Source organism: Tauraco erythrolophus, chromosome 6 (assembly GCF_009769465.1).
Source record: "Tauraco erythrolophus isolate bTauEry1 chromosome 6, bTauEry1.pri, whole genome shotgun sequence".
Taxonomy (NCBI): Eukaryota; Metazoa; Chordata; class Aves; order Musophagiformes; family Musophagidae; genus Tauraco; species Tauraco erythrolophus.
In genome coordinates this window covers 23,599,153-23,618,117 of record NC_141470.1, presented here as the reverse complement: position 1 = coordinate 23,618,117, position 18,965 = coordinate 23,599,153, and the positions used below count along the sequence as shown (strand labels likewise).

At 36.2% G+C, this 18,965-nt stretch overlaps 1 protein-coding gene across 1 annotated transcript in view; it reads right to left on the bottom strand.

Moving 5' to 3' along the window:
• The window catches only part of SPON1 (spondin 1), a 191,566-nt gene that overhangs the window by 115,580 nt on the left and 57,021 nt on the right, over positions 1-18,965 (bottom strand). The window contains exons 4-6 of the mRNA XM_086613778.1: positions 10,199-10,272; positions 9,399-9,521; positions 6,207-6,355 (exon numbers count right to left, since the gene is read on the bottom strand). Of these exons, the coding sequence (XP_086469904.1) occupies positions 6,207-6,355; positions 9,399-9,521; positions 10,199-10,272 (346 nt within the window). The remainder of the gene's footprint in view (positions 1-6,206; positions 6,356-9,398; positions 9,522-10,198; positions 10,273-18,965) is intronic.

The following is an 18,965-nucleotide window of genomic DNA, read 5'->3' as shown; positions in this document are numbered from 1 at the left end:
TATAAGAGCCACTGACTCCTGGGAGAGCTGAGGACAGCACCAGTGTCCCTGACACTGACAGAATATCACTCCTTAAAGTTATTTGTCTTTTAGAATGGAAATGTTGGACTGGAGGGCACTTTAGCTGGGTGAAAAGTCCAAATTTCTGAGTAGGCTGGATATCGGCGCGCAGACAGAGTGCAGGTTTCAACGTGGCGAGGAAGAAGTGCTTTTGATGCGTCGTTTGCGTGGCATAGCTATATGCAGTGTGCAGAAATCAATATGAGATTATTTCATATGAAAACAATGTCCTAACAGGAGTCTGTTCAGTGCTGACAATCTCTAAAAGCATTTTTAATTTTAAGTAGATGAAAAAGTGTCCTGCAATGCAACATACACCCCAGTATACTGAGACAAAATTTTTGGAACAACAATAGCACGTCTGTCATCTTCCCTATGGCATGACTGCATCAGTCGTGTTAAACTGCAAAGGCTGTTTCTTGCGAGGGAAATACCCAGCCACCATGGAACAAAACTACAGTGCTTTTACAGTTTCTAGATCACGAGTGCAAAATTTCTCTGATTTTTTCAGATCTTAACAGCAGAAAGGACCTTCATTCATCTATGACAATAAGGCCCCTGGCGTAGCTCCACACATAATAAATGTGGATTGAAAATGTACCACAAATTCAAATGAGCAATGGTAACCAGAATGTTTCACTAAGATTTACAACTCTAGTGACAAACAGAGTGAGTTTCCAGTAATTTTATAGCATTTTCCTGCTCTTGTTACTAAACCTGGCAAAAAGCAACTTGAAAAAACACTGTTAACCAAGACATTATTTTGCTCCAGTTTTGACCCAAGCCTAAATAAAATTTCAAAATGATATTTTGTCTCTTGTTCTAAACCAAGGAGATTACCACAATCACAAAAAGGACATTTTGCACAAAATGTGTTCAATGTCTGCCAGCCCTCACAATCCTCCAAATAGAAGCACCACCCTTGGAGTAGCTGCGGCATAAGGACTGTGTTTTAATGATTAAGAGCTTATCCACAGCACAATGATATTTTTAAACTAATCAAATAAGCACGAATTTTCCTATTCATTTTTATTGACTGCCTGCATGAACTATTAAAAGTGTGTTGAATATTTCATGTTTCAGTCCAGGAAATAATACACCACCTAATATTTATTCATCAGTTATTTATTCATATGTTTTAAAAAATCCAAACCAGAACTATTTTGTAAAATTAAGTGTTTAGATAGTCATAACAATAATGTATGTTATTCTGTAGAAAGTTCCAGATATTTCAGGTTTCATCTTCAATTAAGAAATTGTCTTCACATACATTATCATGTGCCAAAAAAATTGCAAACATCTTACTGGAAACCAGAACTTGATTTTCTCAAAGGTCTCGAGGCATAGTCAGCTCTAATCTGAGGCCACTGAAGACAATGGAAAAAGTCATTCCACTTACTGACATTTCAGAAAGCATTAAACTAAACCTGTAAGAATGTCATCTATGTGTCCATAGGGAATAAGCAGAGAGTACAAACTGCATTTCCTGGAGACAGCAGCAAGGTACAGAATATTACTTATGCTGTTTTGTTTTGTTTTTTTTTTTTAAAAAAAGGGTGGCAAAATGACTTAGTATTTGTCCTAAAATAGTTAGGCAAAAAAAGAGTTATCTTAAGGTATGAGACATTTAAATAAAAGAATGACTATGTCTCTATTTTAATCTTGTTTTATCTGCCTAGGATATTACATTTCATTCTTTTTGATTCGTGTTTTAACCATCTTGTTTGTTTTTCTGTTTAAACAGAGCAATTAGAATACGGATGAAGAGTTTTCCCTTTTAAATTCTGTATTTGTTTCTGTCCAGGCAGTTTATCAAGTAACAGGTTCTGGACAAATAAGACTTTCTGGGAAAAAAGTGAAAGAGCAAATATATTTCAGAGATACATGAGGTCAGTGAACATTCTTTTGCTCACATAATACCTTTTCCATCCTTTTGTTTGTTCATTTATAACCCCTGAAGTATAATGCATGAATTATCCTATTGTACACATCAACCACTCAACAGATTGTTTTACTAAAACTCTTACGTGCTGTGGCTTTCCTTCCATGCTGCCAGGAAAAATTTAGCAAAAAGGCTGATTAGTTCCTTTAAGTACTCCCGGATAAACAAACTACAAAGCAAGTTTACAGTACCCAGCATCATCCATGCAAAAATATCACACAGGCTCTTTACAGTAACAACACGAATCAGAGCATTTGAAGGTGCTCAGTCAGGAAGAAAAGCTGATGATGATTCAGCAGTCTGTCAAATGAGAAGCAGAAATGTTCACGCTTGAGAATCTTTAGTTAATGACACATAATTGTTAGGACACTTCTTAACAAAACTCCATTTAAAGAAAGCCTTCTTTTTTTTTGTTTTGCACATGGATGGTAAATCTTTAGTAATAATTCACAAAAATCATTAGATTATTGTGTGTGTAGACACACAGCAGATTTCCAAATCCAAGTCTGGTCTTGCGAGGTGGACATCACCCTCTGTCTCTGTAGGCACATTGCAGGCAAGGGCTATGGTCCCAGTCCCGCACTGCTGCAGAGAGGTCTGGGTCTGGGCACCAGAATGAAGCACAGGAATCGCCTGTCTTGCAGTTTCAGAAAGCTCAAAAAGCAGCTTGGGAATGAATGGGTTGGGTTTGAATGAATTATGTCTTCGCACTCCCCTAAAAGAGAAGGCTGGGAGGATGACAGAGGAAATAGTGGAATAATATAAAATGGAAAAGGGAGAAATGCATCCTGAGATAGATTGAGAAGCATAAGGAAGGAAACAACACTACCAAATTTCAAGGCAGGTAGGGATATTACAAGGGAAAAAATGCAATAAAAAAAAAAAGCCTGAGTTAAACATCAGCAAATTAGCTCCTGGCAATACTAGCTTTGCTGTCTTGGTTGTAGAACTTCACCTCAGTATCTCAAAAATTTTAGGGCACCTTAAATACATGTCAAAAAGAAACAAAAAGTCAAATAAACTCAATAAAAATGGTAAGGCGTTTGTTGATACGCTGCATTGTTCTCGGTAATATCCAGTTATAACACTACTTCATTGCTTGGATTAGACTGAGCCAAGAGAATCAGGGGAATTATTGCAGGTTTGACACAATCAGACAGCCCTGATGTTGAAATTAACTGAGACATTAATTTTACATAGTTTAAAAGTCACAATCACGTCTGATTTGAATCCAGCATATACACACATCTCCTTTTTGCAAATGCATGGTACATAATGACAAAGAACCGAGAATTTAGAATGCATAAAAGTCACGATTTGCATTCTTTCCCATACTCCCTTCAAATTCACTGCCTCTTCCACCAATGCTCGCTATGACCTTTCTCAACTACACCTCTACTTGCACTTCATCCCATACTCTCCCCATGTCCCTGCTGCTTCTTTATCTAATATACAAAAACCTAATCTTTGAATAGTTACAATTCAGATGTGCCAAACACTTATTTATAAAGTATTTGTGAAGACTGTGCAAAGAAATTCCCTCTTTGTTAATACAAAGTTACTAATTAAGCTGATTTTATTTATTTTGCGTGGACTTACTATGAGAAAATCTTGATTTCCTAAGTAAGCAGCAAAAATGATAAATTACCTGTGGTATATGGAATACTGTGCTATAATTTTAATCCATCGGGGTTTATATGAAGACAGGCTGAGAGAGTTGGGGCTGTTCAGCCTGAAGAAGAGAAGGCTCTGGGGTCATCTTATTGCAGCCTTCCAGTACTTAGAGGGGGCCTACAGGAAAGCTGGAGAGGGACTTTTTACAAGGGCGTGTAGTGATAAGACAAGGGGCAATGGATTTAAACTGAAAGAGGGGAAATTTCATTTAGATATAAGGAAGAAATTTTTCACTCTGAGGGTGTTGAGGCACTGGAATAGGTTGCCCAGAGAAGTTGTGGCTGCCCCATCCCTGGAAGCGTTCAAGGCCAGATTGGATGAGGCTTTGGGCAACCTGGTGTACTGGAGGGTGTCCCTGCCCATGGCAGGGGGTTGGAACTAGATGATCTTTGAGGTTCCTTCCAACCCTAACCATTCTATGATTCTGTGATTCTATATAGTACTGCTAGGATAAAATCCAGCCACTTCTCAGTTAGGATGCAAAGGCAAGTTCTCTAGGATCAACTACTCTCTATTCCCAGGTACACTGAGGTTTATTATAGGATAAAGAGAATAACATACCCACCACCGCATCTCCCCTCTATATTTAACTTGTTTTTCCCTTTCATATTCTTTACGTATCCATTTAATATATTAAAGTATAAGATGGTCTTATTTTACTTTCCTTGGGTTTGGGAGTTTCTTGTCAAGCCCACCAGCTGCTCTTGTACCGTGATTATATACACTTCAGCATCACAAAACCACAAATGAAATTTAGTATACAGAAAGTTTCACTAAACAAGTGTTTTGGTGGGCAAAAGAGTCTTTGAGGTTGTGCTACACTGTCTCTGTAAATACAATTGAATCTTTTTTTATATCTCTCTATATAACTGTATATAATTTAAGTGTTATCTAGGAGGCTTCAAAATACTGTCTCTTTAACACGCAGCTGTTACCAAAAGTAAGTATGATTGATCAACAACTTCATATCAAATATAGGAAAGATCCACACACGTAGCAAAAATGATTGTAGCTACAGAGAGTTTCTTACATGTATTCAAAATTAAGGAATAGATTATTTTCTCTAAAAACCAGACAATTAAGGAAAGCATGCTTATGATACATGAATAATGATTAATAGGGAAAGATATTTTTGTTCATTACTGAAGTGTAAAGTATGGTTTCCATTCTCACAATATTTATTTTGATTTTTTGTTAAAATTTGTAATTTATAAAAAGAATGGGCATGGAATGATTGAAACACAAATACTTTTTAAAAATTCCAGTTGTTTTGAAATCTTGAATTCTCGGTACATTTGGCAGAGGCAGAAAATGTCCCAGGAATACACTAAAAATACTGCATATCAATTAAATGTTAAGTCGCCTCTCTCACATCACACTAAAGGCTGGCATAGCAAAGCAGGCACATGAAATTCCAAAACAAGCCTTTTAGCTCCCATTTTGCTCTCCCTTGCAGTGTGTCCCTGCTATCTCACCTCACTATTCTGCTTGGACTAGGCCTCCTCCTCACTTGTAGCACTTTATAAATTCGGAGGGAAAGTCAGGAAAACTGAATCAGACAGAGATTACAGCAAACCAGATCTGTCTAAATTCTCCTACTGAATGCTGTTTCGTTTCTGCTTCTGTCTTGCCTGTACAAGCTGATAAGCTGTTAGCAACTTCTGCCTTCTCTCCCATGTGGAGCAATCATAACTATATATTTTATACGCACTTACCCATACATATACACCTACATAAAATCATTTGTATAGCTCTATTATCTGTAATAATATTTACGTTATTTCTGTCTTATAATTGAGCTCAGCTTCCAGCGAGTTCTTACATTTCATGGAGGTAGACGTCCTAACAATAATCATCACTATGTCCTGGTATATTTCATTTGATTGCTTGTTCTTTGATGTAAAAAAATGAAAATAATCTATGAACTATTTGAAAGACTGATTTTTGTTCAGCTGAATCAATCCCCTGTAAGGTGATACACTGTAAAGACTCTTTTGTCCTTAAACCATAATCCTGATTCATCAAATTTTATTAGTGCTGTTGTGTAAAGTTTTCCTGCTCAGCAACAAGAATCACCTCACTCTCCTGTAAAAGCATTTCTAACTTGGATAAACCTGTGGAAAACTGCAAATAAGGTGCTTATCAGGAAAGAAAAAAAATACTGCAATACGTAAACTAAAAATCACCACTTCAAAAAAAAATAAGGCTTGCTGCTTGCTGTCTTCAAGGTATTCCTTTAACAAACTCTGAGTGTCTTCGTGATTAAGGCTGGAAAGATGAATTTTACTTTTCTATCCCTGATTTATGCCTTATATGACATACAGATTTTCTAAGTTCAGAATACTACAACTTACTTGTCCTTTCACAGATAAAAAATTTTGCCAAAGAATGAGTGTAGAAAGACAGGCAGACCTCCTAATCTGCTTAACTGAAAATTAGCAAAATTGCATTCACGGACATTGTTAATGACAAATCATGCACAGGCCAAGGTAGGATGTATTTTTTAAAGCATACACTAAATTACACCTACCTGCTGTCGAATTTCTTCTTCCATCTTTACTGGGGACCCCAACTCTGCGACTTGTTTGACACCTTCACTAGCATATCCTCCATACTCCCAAAGGATGTAATTCTTCGAGTGAGAACTACCAATGATCGCAGACCAGTGGTTGGTGCGTCCTTTCACGGGGGAAAAAAAATAAAATTAAAAAATCAACCATCAAGACAACCTCAAAGCATAATTCCCAGTTTTTTATTAAAGTGAAAGGTTTGAAGTGCCCAGTCTTCACCAGTAGCAAGCTTTTTCATGTTCCATGCTGTCAGTTCTCACTACATCAATACACAGTATCTTTAGAGTAGTAAGAAAAAGACAGTGAACTACAGACATATATCATAAAAGGTCAGTAATTATTGGGTACAACACAGACAGAAACGGTGAGAAAGATTGTATTCCACCTACTCAAGTAGCCCCCCCACCACCCCCCACCCTGACAGGCTTAGGCTTAGTATATTTCACCGAATACTTCACTTCTTCAGGAAGTTTGACTCTTTAATTTAAGGTTTCTATGTAAAATATTGTTGAGGATAAAATCTGCAAGGAAAGACTTCAGAGGTCAAAGATTTAACAGCAAATCATTTCCTTACTGAGAGATATTGGTTTCTAACAGTCCACTAGATTTGTGTTTGAGTGCAGACATAGATTACGAGCAAAAGGTAGATATGAGCCTGATTACACTATCATTAAATGTTATAGATTTTCGTTTATAGCTTTGTGCCCAAACATTGTCAAGCACAGAGCAATAAAGGGCTTACAGCCAGAAACCTCCACCAGTAGCTTCCTGCTGAAACAGAGGTTACACATTTGCTTTCTATGTGCAAATGGTGTCCAGTACTTCTTCCAGGAGACTTCTGAAATATTAGTAAAGAACTGCTCTTATTGGCAGTGACACAGCTGTATTTTCTGCTTCTGCATACTTAGATTATACATGTAGCATGTCTCCTTCCCCCACCCTCACCCCAGCCATTAGTAGAAATGCCCTTTAATTTAGGAAGAGAGCAAGTAGTGAATTTTGGTGCTTCTACATTCATTGTTTGCTCGCTCAAATTTCTCATAGTGTAAGAGTTGTAGACCTAGACAAAAGGCTTCCTGTTCTTGTTTCTTGTCTTGTTGAAGAGAAAAAGAAAAAAAAAAAGTAAAAGTTTAAAAAGAAAATATTAGATAAGTCTGATGAAATTGAAAAGAGAATCGAGCAGAAATAAGGAGTCACAGAAGTTCCATAGTACTGGAGATAAAAATGAATTCACTTAAGTGTCAAATAGCGCTCTGCAAAGGTATGGGCTTAAAGGAAAAGGATAAGAAAATGAACTGCTCACATCAGAAAATAATCTGGTAACAGTGAAAAGACTGTAGGAAACAAGGGAGACAGAATGATGGAATGAGACAATATTTAACTTTTTTGCAATGCAAAAGGTAGAGAGTAGCAGTAAAAACAGCAGAAAACTAGAATAAATGAATGAAAAATGAATAATGAGGTAAACAAAAGGAATGCAAATTTAAGATGTGAAAGGTGGGATAACAAAATTGAAAAAGACAGTGTAGAGAATTGAATAGATAAAGTCAGATGAAGGAACCTAATCACAGGAGAATAGAAAATAGATTAGAAATAAAAAATGAATTCCAACGGTAGCAGAGAAAAGCTAGAAAAGTGTAGCAAGCAGAATAGATTAGAAAGATAGCCTAGCAACACAGCAAACAGAGGCTTCATAATTTCCCAAAGCTTGGACCAAAATATACATAGTGAGCTCTGAATTATAGTAGGCTTGATGTTTTCAGAGTCCATTAAAGTTAATTGATAATTGGATGCCAAATGGAGGGAAAAAAAAAAAAAAACAAAACCCTAAACCTCTTCCTCACCCAGGTAATAGCTGAAGAGACTGAAGTGTCATAAGATGGTTTCTTGATTTTAAAGAATTATGTTGATGACTAGTTTTCATTATTAACATCACTACATTGAGATGAGGTGTTTTCTTAACTTTAAGAAATTTCAATGTAAAATCTTATCAGCTGTTATTACTAGGCTTAATCCTGCTAGTATTATATGATTATCTTTTCTCTTTGCCAGGTTTTTTAAGTAAAACTTTCATATAATTAATCGCTTTGTAACTGATGATAGATAGCATAAAATTTTCACATAATTAATCACTTTGTAACTGAGGATAGATAGCAATCTACAGAGTCCACTATTGCAACTTGCTTACTTTCAGTCAAGCACCCATACTCTTCACGTATTCACTGACTTGGATTTAAAAGAAAAGGCCATTTATCCCCAATATTACATCATTAAGTCACAGTAATTTCATAGTTTTCAATCATTTTCTCATGCCCTATTTCTAACTAGAAACTGAATCCATACAAATAATGCAAATAAAGTGTCACACTCAGCAGATGCACAATCATCCAATGCCTAAAAGAGCATTTCTGCAATTATCGAGTTTGTCTTATTTTATCTCCCACATATTACACTGACAAATAATATCTGAACAATGCTATGTTCAACTTAAAACATATGAGAGATTCAACATAAGCAATATTGCTTAGGCTGTTAAAACTATGAGCCAATTGACACACAAACTATATTTCACTTATATGACGACATTCTGACGCTGTGACAATACTAAAAAAAAAAAAATATCGACAAATAAAGTCTATATAATAAACATCAGCCAAAGAAAACATAACAAAGTTTAAAGACCAGTAAATTTAACTCACGTTCTCAAATCATTGCCTAGCCTTTAATGCCACAGACCGTGGAGTCAGTAACGAAAGAACAAATGCATAATACACATTTTTGTAACTTTAGCTTTTCACAGTTATTTGGGTTATTGCAATGAAAATACTGATTCTTTAGTTCACAAACTTTAAAAACTCAAGCAGGCAAAGCTCAGAATGTGTATTTTATCTGTCTAGTCAATCAACAAAGATGACAGAATATTCTAAGATCTATGTGTCTAGTTAACGTCAGGCAGATAATAGAATTTATTTGTAATGTGTAGCATTCACAGAAAGATCCATAGATTTTCAATACTGAATGTTAGCAGTATTCCATATATATCATAATTTACACTGCTGAGCTGTAAATAAGTAATGCTGTGTCATACAACAAGCTCCAACCCTCTTCGCAGTCCCTATACGGTACAGTAACATTAGAAGAATGATACTCACGTGGAAAATCTTTGGGATGTGTTTTTTCTGACCAGTTCCCATAAAAAGTTAGCCTGTATTTGGCAGTTCCACAGGCACAACAATCTAAAATAGGTTTTTCAGTCACACCTTCTGAGGCCGAGTCTGAAAAAGCAGCAAAGTACCCATTAAAAATGATTACAACTCAAAATCAACAGATGACAGCAAAGTTGCTATAATAAATACTCCAGTAAATAAATCCGAGTTAAACATATAATTTTTGTTTATTTTTAAGTTGGGCCCCACTAGACTAAAATAGAACCCTAAAACACCTGGATCATTTTTAGAAGTGGATGCAATGATTTAAAACTATGTTATTAAATAAGAAGGCATCATTATTTCAGTCATCTTCAGATTCAAAATGGGTTTGTTTCTGGTTTTTATCTGATATGGATGAAACCTCAGCTGATCTCAAAACAAAATAGGCTTGAAATTTCTGGACAGCCAAAGCATATAAATTCTCCAGTGGTATGCAATAACCAGCTGCAATGCTTAGGTTTAGGAAAGGATGAAGTAGCCGAGGATTTAATAAACTAAGTGCCCTGGAGACAAACAGATTTCACATGAAGAACAGGTAAAAGGTTGCAAACATCCCATTTAGGGGAAAGCAAGGAAGATTGTATGAGGAACAGTGTATGTGACAGAGATCGACATAATTGAAGGGAAGATCCCAATATCTGAACCTGGAAGAAACTGTTTAAGGCCTCAAAATTTTAGTCTGATATAATGAGTTAAGAGAAAACACAAAAAGGAGGTCAGAAAGATGTTTTACTTTACCTTACCTTGTTCACAAATTTTTTTGGTGAGAGAGCCCTCATCTTGAAAATAAATTATGCGCTTCTGCACAATACTGGCTCTGTAAAGAAAAATAAGTTTTAAATATATTTATTCCTTAAAGGAAAACGAATATGCATGATTAAGTAGCAAAAGGACAGAACTGGATTGCTAATACCTAGGTGTATTTTCCTCTCTGACAACACATATACGCAATACAGGACTACAGACAGGATGTTCTTATTTCAACTTGCATTTGAAGTTCATCATCTTTTACAGAAACTTGGAATTTTATTACCTTTAGAGAAGTGATCAAGTCATATGGTGAGGATCTGTGCATGACGGTCAACTGAATATTCAATATTTCAATCAAATCTTATATTAAAATAAATCATATTAATTTTCAGAACAACAGCACAGCTAAAGCAAGCAGCTGTTTGTAGGAAGTTACATGGCATTCTGAAGGGATAAATACTTCTGATATATGACAGAAATTCAATGCAAATATCATGTAAAACACATGTTAGAAAAAGAGTCTTTAAAAGCAATTCAAAGGTTCCAAAAGACAAGCCACTTTAAAATTAATTAAATCTAGAATATTCTATTCAGGTTTATAGTTCAAACAAAATGTAAGTTTACAAGCCTCAGTTTGGGGTGTGTGGGGCCGGAGGTTGAATCTGAAAACATACAGGGAAAACCAGAGTTACTGTGCAATTTTATTTTTTACGGCTTGAATTGTAGCACTGAAATTTAGCTGATTTTTAGCCTTCCATCTGAGAGACCATAAATTGAATTTTTCATCGAGTCAACAAAGCACCAAGACCAAGTTCTTCTTGCAGATTGTTATCATAACCACTGTATGGTAAATGTCAAAAATAATAATCAACTGGAAAATATGTTCAAATGGTGATCCCTTCTGGTCCTAAATAAACTTAGCTTGCCTCTTTGACCATTTTTTAACTATAAAAATTCAATTTATATGTACGCTTTATCTTCTTTCAATAAGAAAACAGAATTTGGTTACTTTCAAAGACACTCTTTGGACAGAGAGTTTTCTGAGAATATGCTTTGGGAGCTGGCACTCTTCTTTGTTTATCAGTAAGGCATCACATTCTTCTAGCAACAATTTTTACCATGACTTATATTTAAAACTCTAAATAGCAAGGAGCAGATTCTTGTCTTACCTCAACTTTACAGTCAAATAATTATCTTGATCCCTCTAGAGTTATTCCTCCCTCATACCAGTTGAAGCGAGAAGAAAAATAAGACACTATATGCTTAGAAGTGTTGTTGTAGTCATGTAAACCTTTCTTTGACAATGTGCTACCCCATAAAATTACCAAAATAAGATGCAATTTTACGGTGCTTTCTTAGCCAAGATACAAGGTCAGAGTAGGATATGCAGGAATCCTTCGTTTCACGTTATAAAGCACCCAGGAGAATAACTGGGTTTTGTAAACCTCAAAACTAGATCAAGCTGGAAAGGGTGCAGAAACTACAGCTTGCTCTCATCCTTAATAAGGCTGGCATCTTCTAAAGGAAGATGTGGTAAAGGACAATACAGGCAACCAACCAAGGCTGTGAAAAAGTAGCATGAAGCAGAGAAGATCAAGACTGACTTTTACCAAAAGCAAGGGCATGATCTGCCAGTATTTGGTGAAGGGGTACTCCTAGGCCTCATCTTTATAAGGGAGTGTTTACACTAGGGACAGATATGAGCCTGTAGCAAACAACAGAAAGTGAATGAAACCTAGAGTTAGTTATACCTGTCTTTTATTAATATGAGATCTATCATGGGACAATTTAAACAATGCCAGAAGAAACAGTATGTGGGAAGCAGAATGAAAGCTTTCTGAAAAATCTTTTTCAGCTTTTCTAACAAGAAAGAGAAGGGGAAAAAAAAAAACCCAAACAAAACAACTACTAGCAAGAATATGAGCCCAATGGTCAGCCTGTGACAATGGCGTGCTACCTCAGCGTCAATTGGCTCATCCAGCCTTTGCATTGAAAACCAAAGACAGCTTTAAAGACTTTTGGATGCTACACTGCAATAGGGAATTAAAACTTTCACACAGACTCAATGAAACACATAACATTTTTGATATATCATCAATCATGGATTTTCAAACACTGTACCATAAAGCTAGAAAGTAGTTACGTAGGATGATTAATAAAATGCAAAGTAGCAGAAACCTGAGCTGAAACGTGTATGCATCATCAGAACTCACATAACGTCAAGATGCTTTAATTTCTTATATACTGGCCAGTTACCAGCACCAATCTTCCAGGATCCATACTAGGGTCAATAACATCTTAATTGATGTCCCGGATGGTGGAATATAACCTCAACAATTTTGCAGATGATACTAAACTGAGGGAGCAGTTGACATGCTGGAGGGTAAGGCCACTATTTAGACAGGCAGATTCCCCACAGACTTGAGAAACTGATTGGCAAGAACCCCATGAAAAGTCAAAGACAAAGTCTTGCACATAGGATGGAATAATGCAGTTACAACAGTACAGTACAGAACATCTGCTAGTCAGAGCAGCTTTGCAGAAAAGGCCTTGGGGGTCCTGGTGGAAAAGTCGACCAAGAGCCAGCAACATGCCGTTGCAGCTAAGGCGGACACCAGCCGCCTGGGTGGTTTCAGCAAAAATGTAGCAACCTGGTGAAGGAGTATGATTTCTTCCCCTCTGTTTGGTACTTGTGAGACGAGACCACATCTAGAGTATTACAGACAGTTTTGGACTGCTCAGTTAAAGAAAAAAATTGCATTACTAGAGAAAGTCCAGTGAAGGGCCATCAACACAATTAAAGGAATGGGGCCCATGATGTCCAAGGAGAGGCTGAGAGAACTGAGTTCATAGATTTCATAGATTTCTAGGTTGGAAAAGACCTTAGAGATCATCGAGTCCAACCATCCCTAATCCCCATTAAACCATATCCTCAAGTAGCTCATCCACCCTATTCTTAAACACATCCAGGGATGGGGACTCAACCACCTCCCTGGGCAGCCTATTCAATCTAAAGAAGAAAATGCAAAGGAAAGATCTTACTGCTTGTTGTCTTCAACTACCTATTGGAAAGATACAGAAGAGGTAGAGCCAGACGCTTCTCAGAAGCGCATGGTGCTAGGATGCAAGGCAACAGACAAGTGGGGACACAAGAAATGTCATGCGGATACAAGGAAAAGATTTCTCATCAAAAGGATAGTCAAAGTGATCAAACACTGGAACAGGTTGACTAGACATTTTGTGCAATTTCTACCCCTGGAGATAGTCAAAACTTGATCAGACCCATGCCTCAGAAACATACACAATCTACCTGATGTAACAACACCTACTTGAAGCAGGCAGGTGGACCAAATGACGTCCAGCGGTCCCTTCCAAGCTAAATTATTCTGTGATCCCGTGGTTTAAATATAATTTTAAAGAACAGGTTTTCCAAAACTTACTAAAAAAGAAAAAAACACCAACCAAAACCAACCAAACCACCTAGAAAATCAAAACAAACAAGAGATCAGCTGCTCATTAGAAGAGTTCCCAAATCTGCAGGTAACAAAGATATTACGAGTATTTAATTTGAGAAGCAGTTATTCTAGAAATAAAACGTAGAAAGATTGTTTGAAGTCTGAAATGTACTTATATTATTCTTTTTGCTGCAGTTAGCTTGTAACTGTGAAATATCAAGGGAACAGTTCCTTTTCTAACAACAAAAGCTTCACAGCTTTCTGAGTCATTGTCTCTTCAGCTGTGTTTGAAATGGTATATGGAGCCAATAATCTAAATGAGAGTTTTGTTACTGATTTCAAGTGGAACAGGATTGGTATATTAGATGCCTGCACAAATACCAAAAGGAGGCATCTACCTTTCATTGCCCTTTTTTTTTTTTTTTGACATAATTTTTATTCATCTATAAAAGTTCCAATTTGGACTAAAGAGTCTTTCCTTTGGTTTTGAGGCTTACAAAAACAGCTTTAAAATGGAATGGCTAACTTTCACAGGGAGGTAAGAAAGCTTTTAAGAATTTACACAAGGTACACATCTGTTTGGCCTGCATGCATCCTTCCCACCATTTCCAACATTCAGTGCTGTCTGAAGTTTATGGGAAGGTGGGATCCGATTGCTTTCCCCTACATATTAACATATTTAAGCAGATCTTTGACTTATTTTTTTCCTCTGGCTGTCAGCAGAATAAAATAGGAAAAGGAAACAAATATGATTGCAAAAATCTGCTTGTTTCCTATTTTCTTCAAAGTGATGCTCCTGGATCTGTGTTAAAGCTTTTCCAACACCAAACTAAGGAGCAAAACTGTATTTTTCAGGCATATATACACCTAGCAGTACCTGTTTTTATTTTAAAAACCCTACCTCCTAACAGCGTTACCTGTTATTTATATTTTGTAGTTCTCTCAGTAAAATCAAGGAATATCTAGTAGCTTTGTAACATTTTTTTTGGCAATACTACTTCGGAATGCTGTGGATTGGACACAAAAAGACCAGAGCCTTTGTCCTGTCTCGGTTTGGTCAGACCACACCTGAGCATGAGAGGAGTGAGACCTGCCCTGAAAGACTTCCTTGGAATAAGAAGGCCTCTCTCCAACACAGTTCCACGATAATTGTAACATCCTGCTGTGAAAAGCTCTAGCAAATTCACACAAATTACATTTGGGATATTAACAAACAGCAAATGTCATAAAGCATAAAAATTCAGAGCAGCCTTGGGAACGCTCCAAGTCATATCAGAAACAGAGCTGGATTTGGGTTTTTGTTTTCCTTTCTTCCATTGAAAAAGCTTTAGATTATCTCCCTTACACTTTTTGTCAAATTCTAGCATCAACAGAAATACTGTTATTTTAAATTGCCTCTGTGGGTGTAATGATATGACTAAAGTAGTAAGGAAGAGGATCTATAAGAATTGTTCCTCTGGCATTTTTTAAGCTTACATCAAAACCATTAAGTACAATATTAGAGTTACATTTTAATAAAGCAGGTTTTGCCAGAGCTGGTGAGGATACCCTGAGTTTCACCTGGATATTGAGAAATAATCATAAACTACTGGTTTGCAGATAAGAAAATTTTTCTACTCTATATTACTTAGGAGTTAACCTTGCCTTGTCTTTCTAGCCATCAAAATTATTTAACTATTCCATACTAAAAATTATTGATTTAATTACATTATTATAAGTTGTTTCCCATCCCAAAAAGATACCAAGAACAATTATATTTAACAGGATGTTAAGTATGTTTGCATTTTTGGTTTTGTTATCTTTTGGAGAGAAAGAATTTCTAAATGTACCATTTATCTTATCACTAGAAAGTGAGGTGAAAATCACGTACTTATATCTACTGTAATTTTGTTGTTGCTACTGGATTTTGTAATTCTAATACATTATTTAGGATGCTCCAATTTTATTTCCTTATGTGTTGTCTTATTAAAAAAAACAATCCTACATTTCTGTCAAGCACTTACAATGTCAGGATATGTGCAAACTCCTGGAAGTTTACCAACAACATCTACTTCTCTTTCTAATATTTAGGAGACTCTTATTAAAAACAAATTAAAATTCCTCTGAAAACATATACAACCCTTTAACTACTAGATGCCCAGCAATTTTTACACTGGTAGGGTGTTTGACAGCTACATTGTTCAAAATAACTTTCAACTAGGAAATTGTGCTCAGTCTCACCAAAAAACAAGCCCCATCTACACCAGAATCTAATTTTGTCATCAGCCATCACTGACAAGGGCCAGTACTATTAAAAACTTGCATGAAATTATTTCTTTCTTGATGCCTAACTTAGGAGCCAACACAGATGGTGCATTTTTTGTTGTTGTTTTGTTGGCTTTGTTCATTTGTTTGTTTTTAAATATGTTGTTAACACGGTTTGAACAAACCAACCAGACTTGATACACGATGTTGGATAAAACACAGTAATATTAATGGGAAGTTTATTAATGTTGCCATAATTCAACGTTTACATTCCGGCACAGGATGAGTTTCTTTCTCTAAAAGATTAGTCAGCTGAAAAACAATAAAAGCTGCTCGCTTCTAAAAAATTCAGCGCATACATATACAACAGAATACTCTTCTTCAGGTTTTTTTCAATATTTCACCCATACTGTCAGAAAATATAATTGAGAGAAACCCCACAGTAAGAGCAAAGTACTCTAAACTTGTCTTACAAGTTTTCTCTAGCTTCAAAATCCTTTTAGTTGTCCTTCATACCATACTCGGGTCTACCATCACATACATACATGGGAGCTCGCTGACTTCAGGACTGATTTGGCCATCATATATAATACAACAAAAAGCTCTAGGGGAAAACACAATTATATATGCTGCTATCTTGTATTTGTCCTCAGAAAATCTCTCTGTTCTTTGCTTGAATGGTCACAAGACATAAATATTAAATCTAAAATCTTCAGGATAAAAATTCATGCTGACAAAATTGTTTCTGACACGTACGCTACACCTATTACATGAAAAAAACCCTACAAAAAAAACACCAAAGGCAAAAAAAGATGAAAGAATGAGTTTGTCTAGGACTCTTGAGAAAATTTCAAACTGCTTAAAGCCCATTGCTATTTGTGTGCTGTAACTTCACCAGGTATTTTGCTAGCCACCATTTTTTTGTAGCGAGTAGCACCTCCTTGAATTTCAAAACTAATCATTATAAATTATACTGCAAAAAAAAAAATCAGAAAAGATCAGATAGGACTGGATGGTTGGAGGATATATTTATTTTGTTATTCTAAGTACTGGTTTTGTATAGTAGATGGAAACAATCTGTCAAAGGTAGGAGTATCGTTTTTATCAAGCTAGTGAGCCCAAAGTAATATTAACTGATGGCTATATTCATTGAACTAACTCATGATAAGAACCAAACTAACAAATCTTAAAATCGGAAGGAAAAATGAAATCTAAAAATAAAACTTGTCAAGCATTGTTTTATCTCTGCTTAGAAGGTCTATGCAACATGCATGACATACACCCACTTGCACAGGGAACTCAGACTTGATTCCTCTGGGTGTTCTAGAGAAGCAAGAAAAGAAAGAGGCAACCATGCCCCTATTTTCAATCTGTAGCCTGCTTTACCTGCTATGTGGCAGAAAACAAACCACACAGGCAAAGGTCATATTTCAAACTGTCCCACATGTGCTACTCTTCACCAGTCCTCAAGCTCCCTGCTGTCACTACTTGACCTCTGTTGATTTTGCCATTATTGCACAGCAAGCGAGGACAGCCGTGACACAGTAAGAAGCATATTTGCCTTTTTACAATATTTCTTTTAATCTCCATATCCTACACACATTCCTCTCCCCTCTTGAGCTGCCTTCCCCCAGTCCAGGTTGGAAGGACTAAAAAAAAAAAACCACACAGAACATTTTTTTAAATATTGTATTAAAAAAGCAAAATAAGTAAAAGTTAAACATCAGCATAAGTGCCTGGTTAATGACACTTGAAAAAATTCCCCAAAACTTCAGAAAAATTGTTCTAAATCTTTAATATTCTTAGAGGATTCAGGAAGGAAGAGAATCTGTAGACAAAACTAAAAACATCACAGCTGTCATTCTCCAACTATTTCAGAGGAGAGGTCAACTAACAAAATACTGAAGTTATATTTTAATGAGTAAATTATTTGCTTGTACAGACAAAAATTGTGAGTCAAAAGCAACATCCTAATGAGGTCTATTTGTAAAATACTGATTACTGGATATTCAGTAGCAGGAATCCAAATTGGAATAAAATATCTGATGTCTTCAAATCCAGAAAAATCTTCGTCTCATTTCAGTAGACAGGATCATGAAAGTTAAAGTACCACAGTGGATGACAGAACAAATTAAGTCGCACTGAAACTAAGCTAACTTGAATTGATATTAAAATGCTTAATATTACTTCTTATAAGAGATCTTAATTTTATCAATGTATTTGCCTAGGGAAGTTTAATTTTGATGCAGTACCTTTAGTACTTGAGGTTAAGTCTGAAACCACAAATCCACTGGAATTCAATCTGGAACCATCAGAAGAAACTTGCCATTTCCTTAGTGCAGCTGAGACACATTTCAGCTTTCAAGAATTAATACCTGTAACAACTGGATCTCTTCTACCTAGGCTCTTCTAAGAGCTTTTGCTGACAGGTGAGACTGAAGCCTACTGAACATTCAGACAGCTAATGTCAGGAGATACTGGCTGTTTACACTGAAAGATAACAGTGCGGAGAAAGGAAAGAAAAGAAAGGACCAGTCAAGGTAAAAAGTTTGAGATCAGTAGCTTTTCGACCTTCCTCATTCTGAAGGGACAGTATATGGAAAGAAGGCATATTCAAAATGTATTTGAAAAATAGCGGAAAGACCACACTGCTTATGCAATACATAATTATCAAAGAATGATCAAGTTAATCCATTAAATTCTATGTCATTAGGGAGATTTTCATCAAGCTTCTCCAGTTACTTTTTGTTCAACATCTGCTGCAACAAGTTCGTGGCTGAGGACAGTGTTAGGGTAGCATTTCTGGTTCATCCAATTGTTCTGGCTTCAAAAATTAGTTGCAGTAAGGATTTGCAGCAAACATTGCTGCAAAACTTTAGCACATAGATTTTTGAAGAATGCTATGACAGGGAACCTGTACAGCAGCGATTTTGCGCTTCCTTCTTCAGCCCTAAAAATGCCAAACTCAATATTATCTTCTTGTGTCTGATTAGCTACCACACCAGTAGCACTGGTAGCAGTTTTGCTACAATAGATCAAAAAATCCAGGCTGGCCCCAGTA